This window comes from Euphorbia lathyris, chromosome 2 (assembly GCF_963576675.1).
Source record: "Euphorbia lathyris chromosome 2, ddEupLath1.1, whole genome shotgun sequence".
In the NCBI taxonomy this organism is placed as follows: Eukaryota; Viridiplantae; Streptophyta; class Magnoliopsida; order Malpighiales; family Euphorbiaceae; genus Euphorbia; species Euphorbia lathyris.
In genome coordinates, this window is record NC_088911.1 from 140211172 (window position 1) to 140237482 (window position 26311).

Here is a 26311-nt window from a genome sequence, read left to right on the forward strand (position 1 = left end):
TAGTTCCTACTTCTTTACTGGCATTACGGCATGCTATGTAATAATTTTTTTTATTATAAATATAGTTATAATACTTACTCAGACCTAAAAAATGACCACATTTTATGCCGAAAAATAAATCCAAATTTCTATTTTAAGTACAATTTTTTTGTAGATTGCTAAATACCACCCTCATTTTACTTATCACCACTCCATTTGGACTTTTGTGCCCTTCTCATAACTTTGATCAAAAACTAAAATTCCCTCTCCAAAATCACAAACCCAAACAACAATAATTGAGATTAATTATTAAAATAATTGATGCGGGACAACCCGATAACCTCGAAAATGGATTATTACAAGTCGGAAACATTAAAATTTAGTTCCGATGTAAAGTCTACATGGGTGGATCGAAATCGTACATAGAATATTCCAATGTAATGAACTAAATTTGATTACCAAATATCAAAAGCAAACAAACTATACTAATAAAGTCATCCTTTTGAACCCTAACCAAATTGGAGGAATAGAAGCAATGAGCAAATACAGTCACAAAATACACACAGAAAAATGTAATTTTATAATTCAGCTTTATTTATCGGTTATAATATCATAACTATATTTTTCCTATAGCTTCCACGCCAAATAGGAATTTTATATCCATGGCCTATACTTGCTATCCTATTTGCTGAAAACCACATAGCAATAGCAAATAGCCATATCTGTGTCATGCCATTTTTCTTTACTTTGCATGCAAGCAGGCTATTTAGGATCTTGAATGCCAGTTTTGAAAAAAAAAAAAAACATAATCTCACCTAACATTTTTTGATGGACATGATGCAATATCTTCAATTAGAACATTATCCTCCTTGATGCTTACACGTGCCTTCTTATTCCCCCTGACATTCTCAATTTCTTCCAGTGATCCTTGGAGTATAAATCTGGCATCCGTTGTAACTTTCTTGCAAGCACCAAGATCGCCTCTTTCCCCTGCTATATGTTTCTTCATCCGATTAATTCCTCCCGCCGCAATTTCTTTTTTACAAAAAAAAAACATATCTGCACTTTCTTCCCAGCTGAATTAGTTCCTTCTGAACAATATCTCGATATTGGATATGTTCTTTCTCTGATGTTTGGTTTTGAATCTTATTAGCAGCATTAATGGAATTTTCTGTTGATTTCATTACCTAAACAAAAATTAACAACATAATTTAGAGAACATTAAATTGAACCATAACATTATTATCATGTTCTGAAATTAACAACATAAGTTATAGAACATTAAATTAAACCATGACACAGATATAATTACCATTAAAATTGGCCAAACCATTAGTACAATTGAATTTTCCATTAACTTTTATTTATAAATAATAAAACCATTTAACTCAAATAAAATATTTCTAGCTAATGTACATGAAAAGCAAAGCATATCTATAAGCAAAAATGTACGTGAAAAGCAAAGACATATTCCAGAAAAGTACAACCAAATAAAAGGCAAAGCTTTAAACAAAGCATAATTATTTAGAGTATCATTTTATCAACAGCAAAGCATTTAGAGTTTCATCAACAACAAAGGCATCATTTCCATAATCAAGAAAAGGCAAAGCTTTAACAACTTAAACTATCTAGAAAAGGCCTTTAATGAAGAATCAGCGGAGGCAACGGCAGATGTCGACAGACGCAGGCGGTGGAAAGAGGTTGATATAAGTCATGTGGCTGTATGGGGGAGATAGATAAGAAGAATCACACTTTCCGCAGACTGGAGTCCAAGACTGGAGACCCGGGGTCACACCAGGTCCAGGTTCAACCCCAGGTCTCTCTGAGTTTTTGAGTATTCATATGATCGGATAGGTTCAGATCGATTGCCTAGCCGGTTCCTGATTCAGCCAGCCAGTCCAGTTTGAGCCTAATAACCACTGTTATCAGAATCAAACCGAACATCGAACCGGATTGGTGACTGGATCACAAATCACTTGGTCGGACCGGATGACTCGGATTGATCGAACCAAATGACGTAATAAATAAATAAATAATATATTAATTATATATATATTAAAATTATATTTATATTTATATAATAATGATAATATACCTGTTTACAAAACTTTGCACAAATAAATAACCTGTTTCCTGGAAGTTTTAATAAAGCATGTAAAAAATAATTCAACGTCATACCAAAATAACAATAATAAAGCATAAACATAAATCCATAAATCCATTTAAACCATAAATCCAAATCAACATTATCAGTTTGATGACCCGAATCAAACTAAGCTCCAATTTCAAAAACCAGAATGACATAAAAATGGATTCATTAAACAAAATGACACAAATATTACTTTCAGGGTAAACCAATCATCATCATTGATATTTCTTTCAACATCTTCATTGCTTTCATCAAATATTGCATCATCATCATCATTTATAAACAAACCTTCCAAATTGAGAGATGAATCATCACCAAGTTTTGGATATTCTTCTTCAAGCATATTTTCTAAATTATCCATGTCAAGTTCTCCTTCATTTTCATCCTCAATTATCCAAAACTCAGTTTCATCAATTGATTCATAATCAACTAGATCAAACATTTTCTTCCCAATATTAGACCTATAAAACATAACAATTAGAATAAATCTATTTGCCATACAATTAAAACTTAAACAAAGCAATTAAACTTATTCAATAAGATAATTGTATACCTATTGCGCAAACGCAAATTGTAATGAACATAGACAAGATCATTAAGTCTTTGATGCTCTAATCTATTTCTCTTTTTAGTATGGATACGCTCAAACACACTCCAATTACGCTCACATCCAGAAGAAGCAGTCTGACTAAGAATTCTAATTGCCAACTTTTGCAAGTTTGGCACTTCATAATCAAAAAAATTCCACCATACATCTATAACAAGTAATGTTAAATAATAAATACAAACTTAATAAAAGCATCATAAAATGGAATTGATTCAAAACTAAATAGTAAATATTTAAATTAGCTTACCCAGTTTCTGCAACTGTCGAGACCCAAATCTCTAGCAAAACCTCCCGATCTTGATCGAAATATGTCAATCTCATCAACCAACTTTTTTTTGTTGAGAAGCTTCTGATTACAAATCACATCCATCAATAATCCCATAATCTCTGGTTTGTTGCAAAAATTAGTTGCATCATATTGAAAAGTCGGATTCAACCAATATGCAGCGGCATGAAGATTTCGGCTCAACATCCTATCCCACCATTTCTTGATAATAGATGTGTAAGGCTTGTACAAATGCTTCTTCCTTTTAAACAACTCTTTTATGCCATTACGAGCACTATACATCCCTTCATATACATAACCAAGTGCTGCTTTTTCATCAGAATCACAAATCCGTAGCAAACGCATCATAGGTGTCATTACTTTGACAAACATGAAACTGTTGGTCCAAAACCGCTCATCTAAAACAATTTGTTTGACATCTTTAGCTTTAGGCATCTTCAAATATTGTTTGAACTCATCACTTATTTCATCACTTATTACCAAAGCTTGCAAATCATTTTTGTGATCATGTAGACTCTTCAATGCAATAAAAGTGGTGGCAAAACGAGTAGCACCAGGCCGCACTATCTCTGTCAAACCAGGTCGGTTCCTTAACCAGTTCAATGTATGTTTGTGATTATAAAGAAACACATTAATCTTCCAAATAGGTTGCATTTCAGCATCTGTAAATATACCTGAAGATCAACTGACTTAATAAATGACAAACCCTTTGAGCAATATACCAAAAAATTAATAAGTGGCCTTTGTCGGGTGTCTGTCCATCCGTCACCCATGATAGTGCATCCAAATTCTGCCCAGTGTTGTCTATGAGCATCCACAAGTAATTTAACTTGTGTTTTTGCATCTCCAAGTTGGATCTGTTCGTTGTCTTATATTCGGTTCTTGAATCTTATTAGCAGCATCACTAGAATTTTCCATTGATTCCATTACCTAAACAAAATTTACAAACATAAACCTCCAGAATTTACAACAAACATAAACGTCCAGAATTTATAATAGTCTAATATCCACAACTAACACAAAGAAAAGCACACAATAAAGAATTTAATTTACACAAACTTTTGTGACACAAAAGTTCACTTCTTTAATCATTAAACTAATATGATAATATCCACTCACTTTAATAAATTAAAATTAAAGAACTAATATGATAATATGATAATATATTAATATGATAATATCCAGAACTAATATGAAATGAAACACAAACCTCCAGAGGCAGAACAAATCGGAGGCAACAGAACAAATCGGCGGAACAGACAGGCAATGGTGCGGAAGAGAGGCGGAAGAGAGGAGGAGTCGAGGCGGAACAGAGGCGAAGTCCAAGTGGAGTTGAGGCGGAGTTGAGGTGTGGAGTCGTGGAGGAACGAAGTCGATCGATTTCTTAGGGTTTTTTTCTTTTCTGTTCTTAATCTAACACGTTTTGTAGGCTGACCGCCGGGTTTCGGGTCAACCCCGGTTCTTAATAACCGGAGTGGTTCGGACCGGTTTCCTGGCCGGTTCCCGGTCCGAGCCTGCTAACATTGCTAATAACATTGCTAGTAACTAATACATCGAGCGTAACTCTTACTTTTTATTTTATTATGACATAAAAGGAGTAAAGGAAATTGATTTCCAGAATAGGAGCAGAAGATATTAAAGGACTAACAATACCATCATCAAAAACATTGCCAGGATTTGCAAGTGAAAGACTTAGCATCCCATTTTTAGGTTCAATGTCAGTTGTTTCACCAAACGTAAATGATCCTTTAATGTTAGAATTACAATGAAGTAAGAAAATGGTATTAAAAACAAGTATTAGAATTAGTAGCAAAATCGAGAAAAGTACTCGTTGAGCCAATAGATGAAATTGGGTGAAAACTTATAGATTTTTTTGGGATTAAACATCGGCCATGGCTTCTTTTCATCGCACAAATTTGTAATAGACTAATTCTAGACGAAGATATTTTGTAGTAATTTTAATATTTTTCTTTATTTCCCACCTAAGTTACGGGTCAACAGACCATTCCTTGCGACCCCCTAAATCCAATCCAGATTAGAATCACAGAAATGATTCAGGTATTATACCAAGCAAGGAGATGCGACCCCTTCACTCTCATTCTTCGCCCCATAGAATTTGGTTCCGATGTAAAGTCTCCATTGTAATAAAAATTCAATTATCAAAAATTAAAAGCAAACAAACTATAGTAATAAAACAAGATTAGATGTAAGCATATGAAAAATAGAAGCAATGACAATACAATGGCAAAACCCACTTAGAAAAATGTAATTTTATAATTCAACTTTATTTATCAATTATAATATCATACCTTTTTTTCCTATTCCTTCCATGCCAAATAGTGTTAACACATCCTATTACCAACACTGCATGGTTCATGTTGTCTGATTCGATGCAAGGTCGCACAACACCTTGCCCTTTGTATACCCATTCTTCTTTTCCTGTCGTGAATATAAGATGAATTATAAGAAAGAAACTATATACAAAACAACATCAAAATATTGAAAATGACATAATTGAGTACGACAGAAACAATACAGTTCATTGGTTACTTCTTAGTATATTCTAAGTTCTGTAGAAACAATAGAATTATATGCTTATATGGAAATTTTACTCAAATGATACAAATGACAATAGCAGTATATTTCAGGAGATTCTACAACTAACAGTTTCATACCTAGAAGCAAAGATAGGGCTGATTTCCCTCCTCACGACATTGATTTTCCTTACAGTAGACCAAATGGACGGCTTAGAGGACTTAACGGTCATGATTTGCTTGGTTAGTTTTTTTAACTTATTTCCCCTTGATGTACTTAGATATTGCCAAACTTAGAATATGTTCTATTGAGCCATTAGAGGACTTAATACATCTTGTGCCCAACTGAAATTTAAAAATGTTCTATTGAGCCATTACTTGCTTAAAGTGAACAGTTGGATATCTGCAATGTACCAATTAGCCCACAAACTTTCTTAACTGTTCACTTTAAGCAAGTATACGGGTTCAATAAAACATTTTGAAGTTCAAAGGGTCAGCTGGCGTTTTGTGACAAGTTCAGGGGCCAGGATGTATTAAGCCTATATTAAAAGCAACGAATTAATTAAAAGGAGAAGTTCTCTACCTTTCTACATTATAACAAACCATATAGGACACATCTTTCTCTGTTTGGTAAAGCAAAGGGCGATGACTTTCTCAAATCAATCAAGAAATTCTTTTAGTCGAGAACGAGGAGGCCGAACGACAACAATCCCCAGCTGCCTTTTGGGAGCACCTGACTCCTATTTATCCGGAGGTGGTGGCAAGAAGGATGCTATTTTTACAGGACCGCGTTCGAGCTCTGGAAGACAGGAAACGGGTCCTCCTCGAACTGGAGGAGCTGGTTGTGCAAGCTGTTGTATACAAGTGCAATGAACAAATTGAAAGTGTCAAACACATAGATTTACATGAAATAGGTAGTGAAGGATTTTTGTGCTCAATAGTTCGGAAGAAAAAAAATCTTACAAGAGAACTATCATAAGAATATCAAAGGTCTATTTTGCAGAAACATGCAAGGAATGGAATGAAATAGTTGGAAAATATGATATTGAATACTCCAACTATTACATTATAAAAGTCATTCTAGGATGTAAAAAAATTCTCATTTAATGGTTGGAAAATAAGCGCTGGAATATTAGAGAACACATAAATACATTGAAAATCAAGATAAAAATACAATGTTTGGACCGAAAAACTAAACTAAAATTCTTGGAAACTAGAATGACTTATGTATCTTGTTAAGAAAGAGCGCCTCAAAGATATTACAAACTCCAATAGAAAGTTACTAGGCAAGCTGATGAGGTAAAGAATTGTATGTATGGCTTTGGTTACCATTAAAACAAAGCAATCCAAAAGCAACTTTTGTAAAAGAAAACATATCAAAATTTAATTAGGCTCGATACATCCTGTCCCCTGAACTTGTTCCAAAACGCCAACTGACCATGCAATGTGTAGACTGTAAGCAAGTTCAGGAGGCTAATAGATCACTTTAAAAAAGTTCAGGGGCTAAATGCCCAATTCAAACCAATCAGTTTTAATCACATTTGTGAAAACCGAACCATCGCTACGACCACAAACCGGTCAAGTTTTCGATCCGATTGATGTTGAGTTTTTGGATGTCAAACAAATCAAACTGTTTGAACCAACCGGTTTAACCGCAAACAAGTCACATTGAGTGGTTCAATCAATGTTTCACTCATTTAATTAAAAAAAATAGGTAGAGACACGAGTTCAAACTTGGGTTACTATTGTACTTGTTTTACAACTAATACTTGTGATTATTAGCAATAATATAAATTTATAGTAATACTTAAACATTATCTAAAAGTTAATTTAACTTTATAATATGATCAAAGTTTACTTAGTATCTAAAAAATAAAAATCTCTTCACTATTCTTTCCCCATCCTATTACCAACACCGTATGATTCATGCTATCTGATTCAGTGTAAGGTAACACCTTACATACCCGTTCTATACCCATTTTCCAAGGGCCGATTAATCACCTCGGAGCTTAAACAGTCCAATAAAAGCTCCACCATCCTTCAATATTTATTTGAGTTTAGAAATAGTTTTGAGGGGTTCTATCATTAACAAATTCAAATGTAAGGTCACACTTGTATCGTGGTTTGATGTTCCAGTCCTAATGCGAAATCAAATATGTTTTAGTTTTTAAATCCATATGCTAGTTTCATGTGTAGAATTAAATATGTTTAAGTTACAACCATACCAAAGGTTTGATGTCTTGCTTTATTCCAGAATAAAGGAACTCATCATCAATTGTTACCCCACTTGTTTTCAGTCAGTTTAAAACGCTTTTACAAATCTTTTGCTTGATTGCTCAGGCACTGCACATATATACCACTCAAATTCAACTATACTTTGAGGCAATTAACTGTTGCGTGCGTGATATCTGCGATTTAAAAAATAAAATCTAAAATTGAATAAATGACTAAGAAATCAAACAATTAATACTTACTGTCAATTTGCTTCTAAGGTTTAGGCATAAATTTTCGACCATTAATCCTGGGATGAATGTCTGAATGTCAGAAATACACATAAGGAGAAATTCCTCATTTGTATTTCTAAAATTCATGCTAAAAAGACTAGATCAATGGAAGAAAATTTATGCCTAAACCTTAGAAGCAAATTGACAATAAGTATTAATTGTTTGATTTCTTAGTCATTCATACAATTTTATATGTAAAATAAAATTTGGATTTTATTTTTTAAATTGCAGATATTTGTCAATATCATGAAACAGTTAATTGGCTCGAACTTCGGTTAAACTCGAGTGGTATAGATGTACAACACTTGAGCATTCAGGATTGCCTTAATCAATCAAAAGAATTAGTTTTAAACTGGATGATAAGTTCTCATATTCTAAAATAAGGCAAAACATCAAACATACAGTATGGTTTTAACCCAAATATATTTAATTCTACAAATGAAACTAAGTTATAGATTTAATATATTTGATTTTACATCACAAAAGGAACATCAAACCACGACAAGTGTGGATTTACATTTGAATTTGTTAATGATGGCTCTCAAACTATTCCTAAACTCAAAACAAATATTGAAGGATAATAGAGCTTTTATTGGACTGTTTAAGCTCCGAGATTATCACTCGCTGCGTATACAACGGGCAAGGTGATGTGTTATCTTAAATCAAATCAGACAACATGAATCATCCAGTGTAAGTAACAGAATCGTGAAAGTTAGTATTTAAGCTAAGTAAACTTTGATTATATTGTAAAAATAAATTAACTTTTAAATAATATTTAAAAAATATAAAAAAATACTAAATAATATTTTAATGTTCAAGTATTAGTACTCTATGTAATGCATAAGCAATCCCAATACGGGTAACAAATGACAAACGAACACTATCTATGGGCATATAAGAGAATTCAATTACAAGAGCATTTAGATAAACCATACATTACTATTTATGGTATTACAAGATTAATCTAATTACAAGTACTACTCCCTCCATTCCCTTATATAAGTCAACATTTCATTCCCTTATATGTGTCATTCTAGGATCACAAATTAAAAATTATAATTAATATAGAGTCAAATTAATAAATTTACAAAGGTTAACTTAAAAAAAATTCTCTCTCATGTCATTATTGGGGAATAAGTCTTGGAATATTAAAAAAACACATGTACCAATATAAAAATTCAATGCTTAGACCGAAAAACTAAACTAAAAATTCTTCGAATCCTAGAATGACTTATATTTGGGGAAAAAACTAATTTGCTAGAGTGACCTATATAAGGGAAAAGGTACATTGTATGTAATTCACAAACACATCAATCCAAAAGAAGCCAATTGTCAAATTGAGATTTGACTCGTGAATCGAATCGTATGATTCGGTTCAAATTCATAATACTATAAATGTTGAATTCAAAATACTATCAAATATTAGTCTAGAAATGCAATTTTAATGTCAAAAAAGAAACATATCAATCAATTACTTACAATTCAAATCTAATGCATATCCTAATAAAACTAGTTCATAAATTGGTCTCCGTTTAATAACTTAGTGGAGATGAAGAGTTTGAATTTCTGACTAAGTGTGTTTCCCTTGTTGTCAACCTGATAATGATCAAATAGAACTAGTTTGAGTTGATCACTTCATAAATAACAATCGGACCGAAGGAGAGTGAGTTTAGTAGTTAGTGTTGTTGAAGTTTTAGATGAACGGTGATGAGGAACCGCCTCGAAATAGAGTTGAATAGAATTGAATGGTATGATTCAAATTGCGAAGAGTAAGCTTCTGTTATAGTTTAGATTTGCCCTATAGATTCAGTTCAAAATAGAGCTAAATCGAATCGTATAAGAGTACAAGATTAAGAAAATTGAAGAGTAATGAAGCATATGAGTATAAGAAAAATAAGGGTTATCATCATCTCTAGTAAAATTCATGAACAATATACGAGATAACAAAGAATACATGATTCTTGGACATATTTAAAAGCTCACTTTATCCCTATGTGATCTAAAGCTTAATACATAAATATACCCTAAAACTAGGAAATTTTTATTCTGTTGCCAACCTAAACTTTCACATTAACCTATGACAAATCTATACTTGACTAAATTAGACCTCTAGTGTGTAATATGTCGAATAATAATGAGACATGTGTACCAAATTAACACATACATGCTCGAATTTAGCGACAATGTTTTGTCAGTAATTTTCAATTTTTTTTATTTCTCCCCCAAGTCACAGGTCAACCGACCCTTCCTTGCGACCCTAAATCCAATCGTAGTTAGAATCATAGAAATGATTGTTGTATTAAACCAAGCAGGAGTTGCGAACCGTTCTCTCTCACTCTTTGCCCCATAGAACTTGGTTTCAATGTAGAATCTCCATGGGCAGATCGAAATATAAATTGTACGTGGAATATTCGATTGTAATAAACTAAGGGGGTGTTTGTTTACCTACTTTTCACCTCCTGTTTGCCTTTTCATTTTAAAAGGCAGAGTTTTAGGTGTTTGGTTAGGTTTCTCCCGTTTGTCTTTTACAGTTGAAAAGCAGCATTAAGTGTTTGGTTAGTGATCTCCTGTTTGCCTTTTACACCTGAAAAGCAGCCTTTTACAAAAGCAGAGAATCTCTGCTTTTTGCAAAAGCAGCTTTTTCCAACAGCAACCAGCAAACAGCAAACAGTAGGTAAAACAAACGGGCCCTAAATCCGATTACCAAAAATACAAAAGCAAAAAAAATATACTAATAAAACCATTCTCTTGAACCCTAACCAAACAAAAGAAAATAAAAAGGCTTGGATGAAAACATATGAAAAATAGAAGCAATGAGCAAATACAATCGCAAAACGCATACACACACAAAATGTAATTTTATAATTCAGCTTTATTTATAAGTTATAATCTCATACCTATTTTTTTCCTATACCTTCCATGCCAAATAGTGTTGTATGGCTCACCAGTCGCTATCTTCAATAGATTGAGATGCATCTCTGTATATTAAAATTGAAAAGGAAAGAAATTATAGAACCAGTAGAAGTATATGTCAAATTAAATTAAATTCAAATTGAGGAGGATAAAACTATAAAGAGTATAAAAACCTAATTCCTAGTACATAAAAATAGAAGACTGCAAGAAAATAGAGACAATGAAATATCACAAGAAGAAAGCAATTTCAAATTATCAAATGATCTCTTCGAATCGTCTTACTTCTTAAATTCCAATAGAACTGCTTGGGAGAGGATGAGGAGATCAAAAAATCAGGTAACGAAAATAAAAAGGAAGATCAAGGAAATAGAAGCATACACTAAAAATTAAAAACCTTGAAAATATACGAAAAACGTACCAGTCGGAATTGAAGAGAAGAAGGGAGGGTTAGAGGGAGAAAGCTGAGTTCTAAATTTCAAAGGCACAGACAAACGGATGAGAGAAGATACTAGAAAGAGGGGACGAGGAAGACTACGGCAACATAAAGATATTTATAGAGAAAATGATTTTGGTTTGGAGCCTTTGGGCCACTTGAGCATATCTGGATTAGGGATGTAAACAGGGCGGGGATTTGGTTTCCCATCCCCGTGCCCGCCTAAACGGGGATTCCCCGTCCCCGCCCCATGGGGAAACCGCGGGTATGGGGAATCCCCGTTTACCCGTTTATTCATAATTCCAACAAAATACCAACAAAATTATCCATACTTCATAATTCCATAATCACCTAAAAATACCATCAAAATTATCCATAATTCATAATTCCATAATCACCTAAAAATACCATGAAAATTATTTATAATTCATAATTCCATAAGCAGCTGAAACAATTTCCCTAAAACACACCCCATATTGCGATAGTCTTGGTATTAAACATGACAACGGTGAGAAACTGGAAAGAATGAAAATCAAACTTTCGATGTCAAGTAGGAAATCAAGTTAAAATTGTAAACTTTATAATTTATAAATGATAATTCCAGTACCCAAGAACAGTTCTCAGAGTCATACTACCACAAACTCGCCCTTGGCTACTCCATGTATCACCGGCAGTTAATTGTGGTTTGCTGTAAGCTTATTGTGCAGAGTATTTAGCTTAAAAATATTGATGAAGTTAGACAAAATACCCTGTGAAGTTCCAACCAGAATTGATGTGGGTGTGGCAAGGCCCAGTGCACAGGGGCACGAAACTACCTGAACCAAGAAAATTAATGTCACCAACACAATGCACATTACCAATTGGGAAGCTCCATCGTTAATATTATTCAATTCTCAAGCACAAAGTTGTTTCACTTCATAGTTATTTTCCATATTTTAACTCTTATACACATGGCAACTAAAAGTACCCACAGAAAAACAAAAGAGTGAACACAACACAGTAGCAATAAATTCATTCCAAAGGTACAAAATTAATCCACATCATATCCATTAATGAAAGATCTCTCACACAGACATCCAAAACTTGCATTCTTCTTGTACTCTTTCTTTCCGTAAAATTGCTCTAAAAGTTACAAGTAAACAGCAACTCAATGAAGAACTAAAGGCAGCAGCAAAGGTGATGATGAAATCTAGAGCCACTAAAAGAACATAATTCCATAAATCTCAACAACTAAAATAGATTAACAAACTATACTAAAACCAATTAACACCAATTTCAATGCAGATTATGGAGATTTACAATATTCCGCTTCCGCACAGCAGATAAACAATTTCCATATTTTGTTTTAGCAGATGGGAGCACAGCAATCAGATCAGCAAAACTACCACAAAGAAGTTTAACAGTAAACGAATTAAAACAGGAAAACAAAAACGAAAGGAAGAAAGAAGCTGAAGAACTCACATACGGTCACCAGGAGAAGCCGCTCCCTGTTTCCGGCGCCGTGAGAACTGGGAGAAGTGGAATGACTGGAGATCGGTAAGAGTGAATAACAGAGGAAAGGGAGGCTGAACTGAAACCTAATAAAATGGTGCGAGGTGGAGGTGGAGGTGGAGGTGGCGGTGGAGTGGAGATAGGAATATGTGCTGTGTCTAATATAAGTTTATAAAGAATATTTAGATTTTTTTACATAAAAATCGTATTTAATTATAAAATTAGATTTTTTTACATAAAAATCGGAGCAGAGATGAAGGACGGAGGAGACGAAAAGAAAGAGAGACCCAGCATTCTAGAATGCCCTTATTCCACTAGACGGTCAGCAACACGATTTTGCTCTCTATAAACATGAGCAAAACTAATAGAGTCAAATGAGGAACTAATCCTTTTAATGCCTTTAACTAAGTTGAGGCTATTAAGGCAAATGACACTGCTTTCAGAGATCAACTTGACTGCTTCAAGGTTATCAGATTCCACAAGAAGCTTATTCACCCCAGACTCTTCGCTAGTCTCAGGCCAGACACGATCCCCCAAAGCTCTGCAGAAAAAGACGACCCAACCCCCAAATTCTGAGAGAAATTAGAATATTGAGATAAATAAAATATAATTTTATATTTTAATTTAAGAATTTTAGATTCCAATTAACAAATCCTAGACATTAATTTATAAACCTTAGTACTTAATATATATTAAAAATAATAATTTAGTTAGTTTGACATAATTGAAATTATTACTTGATATAATTATAAATAATTTTTTTAAATTTTTTTATGTAAATTTTCCAAAATATTTGAAATATATTATACTTAGAATAATATCAATTTTATCCTAGTTAATAGAAAATTTAAACGTATTGATTTACTGCTATTTCATTTATTATGTAACCGAAATTAAAACTAGAGTCTATAAAAATTGCATACTGATATGAGAAAGTGGAAATCCAATAGTATAAGAGGAGGTTAGAGGGATTACAAAGGAAAAATGGAAATGGAAACCGAAAATAATTATTCGTGATTATATTATTGATTTGACAAGAATATATAAAAGGTACAAAGCCATACCAAGGGCTATAATTTAGGTTATAAATTAGAAGAGTCTAATAGAACATTCAAAGAATATTTTAACTACCATTTATAAAATTGTATTTACATTGGCTAAAATTTAGGGTTATACAATTAATACATAAAATTAGTTAAGATAGTGTTAAAGAAAAATAATTAATTAATAATTTATATGAAAATATATATAAGAAAAAATAGAAGGGATGATAATAAATAAATAAGTAAATAATAATTGTAATAAGAGAAAATGAAGAGGTAATAATAAAGGGTTAAGGTGCAAAAAAAAAAAACATTTTGGGTCAGGAGCAATTTTACTTTTAACGTCTAAAATAGTGTAATTTTATTCTTAACATCGGAAGCCAATAGCAATTTTACCTCTAACGTTGATAAATTTAGTTAATTTGAAAAATAATTCATCAAACTGTATTCTCGGTCATGAATCTTGTCATCTACACTTCACACGTGCATCTTTTATTAGTAACAAATCACAAACATATGTTGGAATGTGAAAAGAAATAATAAAAAATATATTATCTTTTTGTACAAATTAGACAAAAAAAATAAAAAAAACCCACCGAATTTACAAATATTAATCTCCAATTCTATTATTAAATTATAAAAAACATGGAATCCTCTTTTTAGAACGAATTGTTATGCAATTGCTGTAGAATAAGGAACAAAAATATTTTTGTTTTATAATAGTGTCTGAAATTGACTCATTTTATCAATGTTAAGGGTAAAATTGCTTATGACCAAAACGTTAGGGGTATTTTTGCACCTTAATCCAATAATAAATATAATTGAATAAATAATAATAATGATAATAATAAAAGGAGAATCTCTTATAAAAAAAATGGAGACGAGCGAAAAGAGAAAGAGATAAATAAAATTAGCAAACCTTGTTAAGTAGGTTGTTGCACTAAGAGCAACTCTAGTGGTACTGTTTTGGACCAATTTGTAATTAGGTGGGTACTTCCAACCAGTAGAGAAGAAAAAATGATTGTCGCTGGGATTGGGCGAGTCGCCCAATCCAACGACTCTCTAGGAAGAAATGGTTTAAAAGAAAAATGACGTGCAAGTGACAGCTGATTGTACACCGCCAAATCTCCAAAGCAAAGTCCTATTCACGCAATATAATTGGCGCGTCAATACCTGCTTTTTTTTTATTTCATATGCTTGAGTGGTGGGCCCTCCAATTTTCCTATGCGTGCAACATATGTTTGTCTCAACCTTTCTATTTTTAAAATATAAAATACAATGAAAGTGTTGTATGTAAATTGTGAAATGAGTATTTTTTATTTTGGATTTCAAATTAAACATGACAGCCAACGGTAATATTTATATGTATAGTCTTTTCATTATTTGTTTTTATCAACGGTAGAATTAAAACGGTAATTTTTTTTATATACTGTAAAACATCTCATTTAACCCATAAAAATCACATTCAATTTAAACCTTCTTCTACTCTTAATACATTTATTTGAGATGGATTCCAATGATGAATACCGTCAATATTACTCTTACGTTCCAAATTCTCAAAACGCATCGAATCCAAATTCCCAAAACCCAACCCCAAATACTTATAGTTCTCAAAGTTCTCCAATCCGACCTATTCCACGTAATTTTCAATATGATCCTAATATGCCATATGCTTCGAGTCCTCTGATGTACTATAATCCCGACGGTTACTTCCCCCGTGTGAATGCAGCAGGTACTTGGCCAATGATGTCGGTGTACTTTCCTCGTACCCTGTATCCTCAAGAACCATATACAGTTCTTGAAAATATGAGAAGAGACAGTTTCGGATCGTCCACCATGCTAGACGAATCTCCGAATACCGGTTCCGTTGCGGAGTCTGAAGTTCCAATAGTTTGGGAACCAAATGCAAACAATCAAAAATCAGCAAAAATGAAGTGGACCAATGTACGTGATGTACATTTATGCCAGAGTTGGCTGATAATAACCACAAATCCAATTGTGGACACAGATCAAGTAAAGAGGGATTATTGAAAGAAAATTGCAAGTTACTATAATCAGTGGAAGAAGGAAGGTCCTGATGTGAATGACCAAATAGCATCCTGTCATTGGTACAAAATTGGTAAGGATGTATCTGGTTTCCATGGAGCATACACTACCATTGATTACAAAAAAACATGAAATACTCTTTTTAGAACGAACTGTTATGCAATTGCTGTAGAATAAGGAACAAAAATATCTGTGTTTTATAATAGTGGCTGAAATTGACTCAATTTATCAATGTTAAGGGTAAAATTGCATAATTTTAAACGTTAGGGGTAAAATTGCTTATGACCCAAAACGTTAGGGGTATTTTTGCACCTTAATTCAATAATAAATATAATTGAATAAATAATAATAATGATAGTAATAAAAGGAGAGTCTGTTATAAAAAAATGGAGATGAATGAAAAAGAGAAAGAGATAAATAAAATTAGCAAACCTTGTTAAGTAGTTTTGTTGCACTAAAGAAACCATATCAAACTTTTGAAGAAAAATAAGAGGCTATGATTAAATACACCTTCTAGTGGGCATTAGAAGCAAAAATATAAGAGCCCCGGTGATCTTGAAGAATAAAACTCATCGAACAATGACCTTCTTGTAGGAAGATTCTAACACCTCTGTTGCATGCAAAGGATCCTTCCGTAGGACACTGCCACTTCGAGGGAGTAGAATGTTGTCTATGAAATCAGAGGCAGAGGCAGTCCAAACCTTGGGAGGGTAGAAGCATCCTCGGCCACTAGCTTCGTGTTAAGCCCAAAATACCTAAAATATCATTAGTATTTACATCAGTTTTGCTTCGAATTCATACTATTTATACCTGTTTAGAATACTTTTACTTTCGAATATGTTTCTTTCTTGTAAGGTACCTAAATATTTGGTAAAATCCAAATAGGAACGAAAATAGGTTAAAAACAGAATAAAAACCCTACAAAAGGAGTCAAAGACGACGAAGATCAAACACACCGAAACAAGGACGAGGACGAAGTCAAGACAGTGGAAATTAATCCCGTGTCGCGACTGAGAATCCTCCATTCTCGGTCGCGACACGCGTCGCCAGATTCTCCCCTTACCATTTTCGAAGGCTAAATATTTGCTCCCCCATTCTCGGTCGAGAATTTACATTCTCGGTAAGAGCAGAAATTCTGAAGGAGCCATATGTACACGTTCGTTCACAAAGAAACGCGTCCGTTCGATTGGATAAGAACGCATCTTCGTAGCAGACACGTTCCTTAAACTCGACTCTTCAACATCTATAAATAAAGAGTTGATTTCAGAGTTGAAGATATATAGAAAATTGAAGAGAAGATTAGTATAGAATTAATGCAGAAATTCTGAGTCAAGCGATTCAGAGTTAGAAGTTCGATTCTGTAAAAAGCAATATGATGTACACGCATTGTTTATTAAATAATTACAAACACAGTAGCATTTAGATTTGTTCATATTAGTTTACATTTTGGTAGTAGATAGACTAGTCTCTATTCCGAAGATTCAGCGAGAAGATTTAGTAGAGGATCCGCCCCGGAGTCTGACAAACTCTAACGAAACCCAAGGAAAGGATTGACAACCCGTTCACTTGCAAGCCGGCGAAAGTTTCCATGCTTCTTGTTCTCTGTAAACTTGTATCAAATTCACATTTCATCTAATAAAGTTAATAAAATGAGAGAAAACCGACTAAGGTGGTTTGGCCATGTGAGACGTAGAGCGCTTGATGCGCTGGTTAGGAGAACCGAAGAGTGGCAAAGGGATGTAGTGGTGAGGGGTAGGGGAAGACCTAAGCAAACTTGGAGGAGGATGATCGAGAGTGATATGAGTTTACTGGGAATTGAGGAAAATATGGTAGTGGATAGGACGGAGTGGAGGGAGCAAATTTGTGTCGCTGACACGACTTGATTTCACGGTTGTATATGATGGTTCATGTTAGCCGACCCCAAATCATTTCGGGACTAAGGCTTTGTTGTTGTTGTTGTAATTATAAAATAAGAAATAAATTATATTATTAAAAATTATTTTTTAATATATTGTTATTTTTCATATATTATAAATAAAATACAATTTTATATTTTAATTAAAGGAATTTTAGATTCCAATTAACAAAACCTATATTTAATCCTTATATATTAAAAATAATAATTTAGTTAGTTTGACATAATTGAAACTATTACTTGATATAATTGTAAATAATTTTTTTAAATAATTTTATGTAAATTTCCAAAAATATTTGAAGTATATTATACTCGAAACACTATCAATTTTATCCTAGTTAATAGAAAATTTAAATGTATTGATTTACTGTTATTTTATTCATTATTTAACTGAAACTAAAAGTAGAGTCGATGAAAATTGCAGACTGGCATGAGAGAGTGGAAATCGAAGAGTATGAGAGAGGGTTAGAGGGATTGCAAAGGACAAATGGAAATGGAAATAGAAAGTAATTATGCGTGATTGTATTATTGATTTGACATGAATATATAAAAGGTACAAAACCATATTAAGGGCTATAATTTAGGCTATAAAGGAGTCTAATCTAAAATTTTGACTATTAAGGATATAAATTAGGAAATAAATTAGAATAGTCTAATCTAGAATATTCAGAAAATAGTTTAACTATCAATTATAAAATTGTATTTACATTCGCTAATAAAAACATCCTAAAATTTAGGGTTATACAATTAATATATAAAATTAGTTAAGATAGTGTTAAGAAAAATAATTAATAATTTATATGAATATATATATATATATATATATATATATATATATATATATATATATATATATATTTGATATATAAAGGAAAAATTGAAGGGATGATAATAAATAAATAAGTAAATAATAATTGTGATACGAGAAAGTGAAGAGGTAATAATAAAGGGTTAAGGTGAAAAAAAAATGTTTCTGACATTTTGGGTTAGGAGCAATTTTATCTTTAACGTCTAAAATAATGCAATTTTATCCTTAATATCGGAAGCCCATTGCAATTTTATCCATAACGTTGATAAATTTGGTTAATATGAGAAATAATTCATCAAACTGTCTTCTCGGTCATGAATCTTGTCATCTACATTTCACATGTGCGTCATTTTATTAGTAACAAATCACAAACATATGTTGGGATGTGAAAAAAATAATAAAAACTATATTATCTTTTTGTACGAATTAGACAAAAAAAATAAAAAAAATCACCGAATTTATAAATATTAATCTCCAATTCTGTTATTAAATTATAAAAAAACATTAAATCCTCTTTTTAGAATGAATTGTTATGCAATTACTATAGAAAAAGGAACAAAAATATTTGTGTTTTATAATAGTGTCTGAAATTGACTCAATTTATCAACGTTAGAGGTAATATTGCACCATTTTAAACGTTAGGGGTAAAATTGCTTATGACCCAAAACGTTAGAGGTATTTTTACACCTTAATCCAATAATAAATACAATCGAATAAATAATAATAATGATAATAATAAAAGGAGAGTCAGTTGTAAAAAAATGGAGATGAGTGAAAAAGAGAAAGAAATAAATAAAATTAGCAAACCTTGTTAAGTAGGTTGTTGCACTAAGAAACCATATCAAACTCTTGGAGAAAAAGAAGAGGCTATGATTAAATACATATTTTTCTTAATGAAAGATTGGGACGCGATTAAGAAGTTAGACATCCCAACTAGGTTGGTACCCCTAACGCACTTAACCAACCCTGAATATTATTATTAAAAAAAAAGAAAATTACAAAAGAGGGAGAAAATTAAAGGAAACGAATATGAGCAACGTTACAAAGGTCATCGAAAACATGAGATTGGCAAAAATAAGGCGCAGAATGCCACCAGTGGAGCGTTGACGCAGATTGTCCAAAATAGGCAAGACGATCTGTAGCTTGATTACCTTCCATGTAGATATGAGTGATTCTGCAGTTCATAGACGAGCAACGTGATAAGCAACTTAACCATTCTTGCTTAATCCTCCATGGAACCGCAGTTGATTTTTCAGTCAGCAACTTAACCACATATGCCGAGTCAGATTCAATCCACAAATTGTGTAAACCTCTTTCCCAGGCAGCTTCAATAGCAAAGACGATTGCCATCAACTCAGCCATATGAGCATAAGATTCGGCAATGTGAAAGGCGAAACAGCCCGTTACAAAACCTATTCCGTTTCTAAAAATCTCGCAAACGATGCCAGGAGCACCCTCCATAGCCCCGTCAGTGTTTACCTTATTCCTGGACGAAGTATTCACCAATGCATTTCGCTTGCTTCTGAAGGCACTAACATGCTTCGTAAAAAGTGTTTTGGAGGGAACTTAGCCTTGAAGGTTGACATCAGGAAAGCTTTTGACACTTTAAATTGGAATTTTTTACTTGCCGTGATGGACGCTTTTGGTTTCTCTATTCAATTAAGAGACTGGATTCTGAATGTTTTATCTGCATCTCGGATTTCAATTTTGAACAATGGAGCCATTAGTGGATATTTCAGATGTTCAAGAGGGGTTCGACAAGGCGATCCGCTGTCTCCTATATTGTTTAGAGTAAGAAAGCTCCAAAAGTCCTCCCCTTCCCAAATGCATGGGGATCCGTGCCTTAAATAGGCAACGGATCCCGGAAGCTTTGGGCGACGCCCAAATAAAATTGGGCGTCGCCCAAAGCCGGTTGGGCGAACGCCCAACATTAGTTGGGCGAACGCCCAACCTCAGTTGGGCACGCGCCCAACTGATGTTGGGCGTTCGCCCAACGTCGCTGGGCGCTCGCCCAGCGGCCGTCGGGCGTGCGCCCCGCGCTGTCGGGCGCGCGCGCCCAACGGTCGTTGAGCGCGCGCTCTGCACTGCCGGGCGTGCGCGCCCAACGGACGTGAATGATCCGTTTACTAAAAGACAAGATCCGACAACGTCTGTGCCAATACAGAAACCTTGGAATTACACACAGTCAATTTCGAGACGCATGGGTCAACTGTCCTCTAGCTAAAAGACGAAACTGGCACTAGAAGACGAACCTGCTGGAAGAAGACAAGCCTGACACCTGCTAAATTCAGACGAAAGGATTGGCCTGAAATTCTGAATGCTGACCAAGGGAATGACGCAATAGATCCATTTGAATCCAACGGATACTTCCAAATTCAAATGATTAGAGCTTCAGAATCAACTATAAAAGGATAAGTACAACTCTTGGATCCTAAGCCGGAAAAATACAAGAGAAAAAGAATATCCATACAAAGCACATTCAAACAATAAAAAGATCTTACACCAAATTTCTATCTCTGTGTAAAAGCTATATTGAATTTGTATTCATCCAAAGTGTTCTTTATCTAGAAAGAACAAGTTTATATCAATTGTAAAAATTGAGAGAGTGGTGCTGAGTACTCGGTTTTAAGTACTCAGCGATAGAGAATCTGAGTGTTTGGTTATAGCGCTCAATAGGAGTTGAGTAGACGAATAGAGGAAGGTACTCTTGCATATTCAACTGCCTTGTAAACGGTCTGTGCTCTACCTTTAAAAAGCTCAGTATTGGATTGAAAAAGCCCGGAGGGATTATGGGGACTGGACGTAGGCGGAGAGGCCGAACCAGGATAAGTCTGCTGAGTAATTTCTAACTTTCTCTCAATATATATATGTGTATGTGTTGCTTGATTAAATTGCTCAGGATATAAATTGTAAAAGCTGAAACTGAGTAATTTTGGTGCTAAGTTGGAAGCTGACCTCAAGTGTTATTTCCCAACTCATAAGTAAAACAGTTCTAGTCAGCATCTGACTAAAGCTGTCTTACATCTCTCGGTCGTGCTGACCTAAACTAAGTTAAGTAACTCAAAGAATTGATTAAGTCAGCATAATTTAACGAAAAAGTTACATTAGTTCCTAGCCCCCCCTTGGAACTAATCACACGAGACCAACAATTTAATCCTGTATCGAGAAATTGGATTAAATAATTCTATCTGATACAACTGCAGTAAGTTTGGAAAGTGTTTTTGGGTTTAAACTTATTAAAATCTGTATATATCCCGGGCTATGCACAGAATAGAAACTTAGGAAATATAATTTAAGTATTATTATCATTATTTCTAAACAAAATTATTTTACAAATCAAATTTATTCTCTGTAAACCAAGAGAAAACGAATTTATAAATTAAATCTGTCATAGTAGTTAATCAGCGTTCAATGTGGGAACGATATCTTATTATTACTACAAGCGGAACCATGCACTTGCGGAATTCGCCTAATACCGCAGCTCGGGAAACTTTGGAATGCAAAGTTTCTGTAAGTTTCCTTCATCTTTTATCTTATTTACCTCTTTTCAAATTTTTCTTATATCTTTTTCCTTTTAGGATTTGTCTGCTACCAATTTATTAGTTGAGCAGTATCGCAACTTGGTTGCCAAGTACCATAAACAACAAGAAGAATTGGTCAGCTAGACTTCTATCACCGTCAAAACTCTTAAAGAGTTGGATAGTGTAAAAGGCGAAGAATCAAGCTAAAATTGCTTGTGATACAGAGGTAGAAGCTCATCGTATAGAAAAACTTGCTATGTAGCAAGTTAAAGGTGCTTCGGATTTGAAACAAGTAATCCGAGATAAAGATGAAATAGTTCGGAAGCAGCTAAAAAATCTACAGACTCTACAAGCTGATCATGACTTGTTGACCAAAAATACAGATAATTATCTAAGAGCAAGGAACAAGTTTGAGGTTGGCATTTATGCTTCGAGTCCGATTAGACGAAGTAGCACCTTCCTTCATTTGGGGCTCAGCTTTTGGCTGCTCGAGTCTTAACACTCGTCTGGGCTTGGCTCTACTCTCTCTCCAACTCCTCCACCCGGAGGGCAAAAGATGCATGATCATGTTATGTCCTCTCTAATTTCATTTCAAGTCTCACGCTTGGCAAAAGGTTGTGTCATTAACTCACCCCCTTAGCCAATGCCAAAGCCTAATCAGAAACAAAGGTTACAACTGCACAACATGTAAAGATTAATTAACCAGAAAAGAATATTTTTTTTTCTTGATTTTTGCCCAAACCAAATGTCTTGCAGGTAGTCCCTAGACGGCTTCTAGACGGTCTAGACGCCGGCTAGACGACTATTTTTTGGTCAAGGAACTAAAAAAGAGAGTAGGGAACCTTGTTCTTAACATTGTTGCTCATTAGTATTTGGGAGACCAAATTTAATACCAACGTTTTAAGAGAACTGTAAATTTAGTCCTAATGTATGAAATGTTGCAAACTAAACCCCAACATTTCAAGCAAGATCAATTTTAGCCATACGTTATAAAAAACTAGAAAAAATCGGGTTGACTTGTATTTAACTTTCAGACATTTCAAATATCAATTATGTCTAAGATATTTAGGCCCTATTCTTTTTTACTGAAATTAAGTAAACTGAAGTGAATGTTACTGAACTGAATTGATAATATTAGACTTTAAAAATAACAATAATTAAAATAAATAAGCTTATAATAATTATAATAATAATAATAATGGTCTAATAATAATAATAAATAATTATAATAAATAATGATAAATTACTAAACTGAATTTAACTGAAATTAAGTAACAAAGAACAAGACCTCAGTGTATTACTAACAAAATTATACAAATTCTGTTAAAATGCTAAAAACACAATTATATAAGTTAATCACATTTTTTTTGTCAAACTGTCAAAATACTTTAAAGTTACAAAAAATGTACAAAACTGTTTCAGTTTATTGACAAACTTATTTAGAAAGCCTAATGTGACAGTTAAATAACAGGCATATAAGTCTTTTCAATTTTTGATAGTGCATGACTAAAATTAACTATTGATTGAAAATGTTAGAGTCAAATTTGCACAATCTCATACGTTAAGGGTAAATATATACTTCGCTTCAAACGACAGAGTTAAATTTGGCTCTTATCCCTTACAATTTTTTACTTTAAAAAATGCATAAAATTATTTAGATAAGGGTCAAAATGGGGGTAATTAGCACCAACAATCACAAAAGTTTGGACGATGTTTTCAAAAGGTCACAAAAATTTAATTTGTCTCGATAAAATGACTTAAGTTTGTTTTTGTCCTAACAAAGTCACTTTTGACGGTTTCCGATCATTTTTTCACAAGGGTTGATTATGCGACATCTAATCACGTGACATATCGATTGTCAATTAAAATGTCTAGTTATAATTTTTTTAGTATGACAATTTGCGCTGGTGTGGTGTTGAGATATCAAGTAATCAACTTCGGTGAAAAAATGATCGAAAAACGTCCAAAGTGATTTTATTGGGATAAAAACAAATTTAAATGATTTTATTGAGACAAATTATAATTTTGTGATTTTTTGGAGACAATGTCCAAATTTTTGTAACAATCGGTGCTAATTACTTGTTAAAATAGACTATGAAGTTGATAGATAAGGTGTCCAAATCGAAAATTGACTATCAATTCAGCTTCGAAGTTGGTAAAAATTGATAAATTAGCTAGAAACAATTAATTTTAATATTTAAAAGTTGATTGAATTTGGACTAATTTATTAATTTACTAACTTTGGAATTGAATTATACTTAAATCTCGATTTGGATTAAACAGATCATGTTTGCTAAATTCAGGGACTATTTTGTCCTTTAATTCAAATGATATTAGTTTTTCCTTTTTGTAGATTTCCGCCAGTAGATCACAGAGTTTGTGGTAGTGACCCACTTCTTTCTTTTTCTTACGGTGTATAGACAAAATTCAAATTCCAATTATTTAAATTTCTTATAATCCTATTATCAAAAAAAAAAAAAAAAAATTTCTTATAATCCTCGCCTTTCATCCAAGCCATCATTACAAATTTGCCTCAATTGGCTCTTTGGCCCTTTCTTTTTCTTTTGTAACACTTTGGCCCTCTTTTATTAGCTTAATTAATCTCTTTTCTTGGCCTGTTTGTTTGAGGGGAATATTTTATAGGAAAATATTTTTTCAATTTTCTAATATTTGTTTCGGTTGGAAAATAAGTCAAAAGAAAATAAGTGGTAAGTCAATGGAAAAGGAAAGAATAAATAAGGGAAAATGTTTTACCATTTTCAAAAGGGTAAAACATTTTTCTCAAAACATATGCATTTAGACAAAAATGGGAAAAACATTAAAAAATGTAAAAATATGAAACACGAAACATATAAATAGCGTGAAAACGTTACAAAACACGAGAATATAAAAAGACCCCCCAAAACATGAAAATGTGAACAAATGCGAAAAATACAAAAACGCAAAAAAAGCAAACACTTGAAAAAGCAGAAAAACATGAACAACGTGAAAGTGACAAAACACAAAATATACAAAAACGTGAAAAATACAAAAAACACGAAAACGTGAAAAAATACGAAAAACACGAAAACATGAAAAATGCTAAAACACAAAAACGTGACAATACGTGAAAAACATGATAAACATGAAAAGACGAAAAATACAAACAAAACACGAAAACGTGAAAAATACGAAAACATGAAAAAAACGCGAATTAAACATGAAAAATATGGAAAAAATAAGAATAAAACATGAAAAATATGAAATACATGAAAAACACGAAAACGTGTTCTTTTTATGTTAACCCGCTTACATGTTTTTTGCGTTTTCACCATTTTCCACTTTTATTTCATTTTTTCTTTCTTTTTTGTATTTTTTTTTGTGTTTTTACTGTTTTTCTCCTCTCTTTTTTCGTGTTTTTACAATTTTTCCATTCCATTCCGCGAACCAAACGATACCTTACAGTTTATGTGTGTTTTTGATGCTTAATTTGTGCTTAATATATGTAAATCTCTTTTTTATGTTTTATATATACAATTGAAAATAAAAAAAATAAAAAAAATCTATATTTAGTGGTTGGAAAACATTTTTCAGTGTTGTAGTCAAACACCGGAAAATATTTTTCAGTGTTGTTGTCAAACACTGAAAAATATTTTATTTTTCTGCATAAATTTTTTCAGAACACGATATTTTCCCCCAACAAATAACTCGGTTGTTTTTAATTAAAATTAAATAAACTGAACTGAATTCTACGAAACTGAAATAATAATATAATCATTTAAAAATAGTAATAATTAAAATAAAAATTTTATAAAAATAATAATGGTTGTAATAATAATAATGATAAAATAATTGTAAGGTATTGACTCACTATTAAAAAAATATAAAGTTTAAAGGTTATTAGGTTAAGAATTGAAGTGCTATAATATTAAAATAGATAAAGTTCAGTTGCCATAAAATTTCTATTTTCAATTTTTGAAATACATTTGGGGGCTCTTTTTATATTCTAAAAAGTTACAGGGCAATTATAATAAAACAACAAAGTTCAAATTGAAATTGGGCGGCCAGGCCTGGTTTCCTTCTGAATCAGCTCACTTCGACAT

The 26311-nt window shown here is 32.8% G+C and overlaps 1 protein-coding gene across 9 annotated transcripts; it reads right to left on the reverse strand.

Moving 5' to 3' along the window:
* Window positions 1-536: 536 nt before the first annotated feature.
* On the reverse strand, window positions 537-13049 carry LOC136220131 (uncharacterized). Of its 9 annotated transcripts, XR_010684398.1 has the most exons (9): window positions 12867-13049; window positions 12154-12220; window positions 10957-11037; window positions 6139-6406; window positions 5331-5460; window positions 2983-3951; window positions 2682-2883; window positions 2417-2589; window positions 537-1166 (listed from the first exon to the last, which is right to left on the reverse strand). XR_010684398.1 is itself a non-coding variant. In XM_066007845.1 (8 exons), the coding sequence occupies exons 6-8, from the start codon at window positions 3054-3056 to the stop codon at window positions 1138-1140; spliced, it is 276 nt and encodes a 91-aa protein (XP_065863917.1). In that variant the 5' UTR covers window positions 3057-3951; window positions 5331-5460; window positions 6139-6406; window positions 10957-11037; window positions 12154-12220; window positions 12867-13049; the 3' UTR covers window positions 537-1137. The 9 variants fall into 9 exon arrangements, 8 of the variants coding, with proteins under 8 accessions (XP_065863917.1, XP_065863912.1, XP_065863913.1 ...); XM_066007845.1 differs by lacking the exon at window positions 2682-2883; XM_066007840.1 differs by lacking the exons at window positions 2417-2589; window positions 2682-2883 and having other exon boundaries at window positions 12154-12216.
* Between the last annotated feature and the right edge of the window lie 13262 nt (window positions 13050-26311).

Excerpts from the sequence above, each read along its gene's own strand:
- LOC136220131 (XM_066007840.1), bottom strand. The coding sequence starts at position 3,675 with ATGCAACCTATTTGGAAGATTAATGTGTTTCTTTATAATCACAAACAT. Across the intron at positions 1,167-2,982 it reads TCGACAGTTGCAGAAACTGG|GTAATGAAATCAACAGAAAA; the intron begins GTAAGCTAATTT and ends ATTTTTGTTTAG.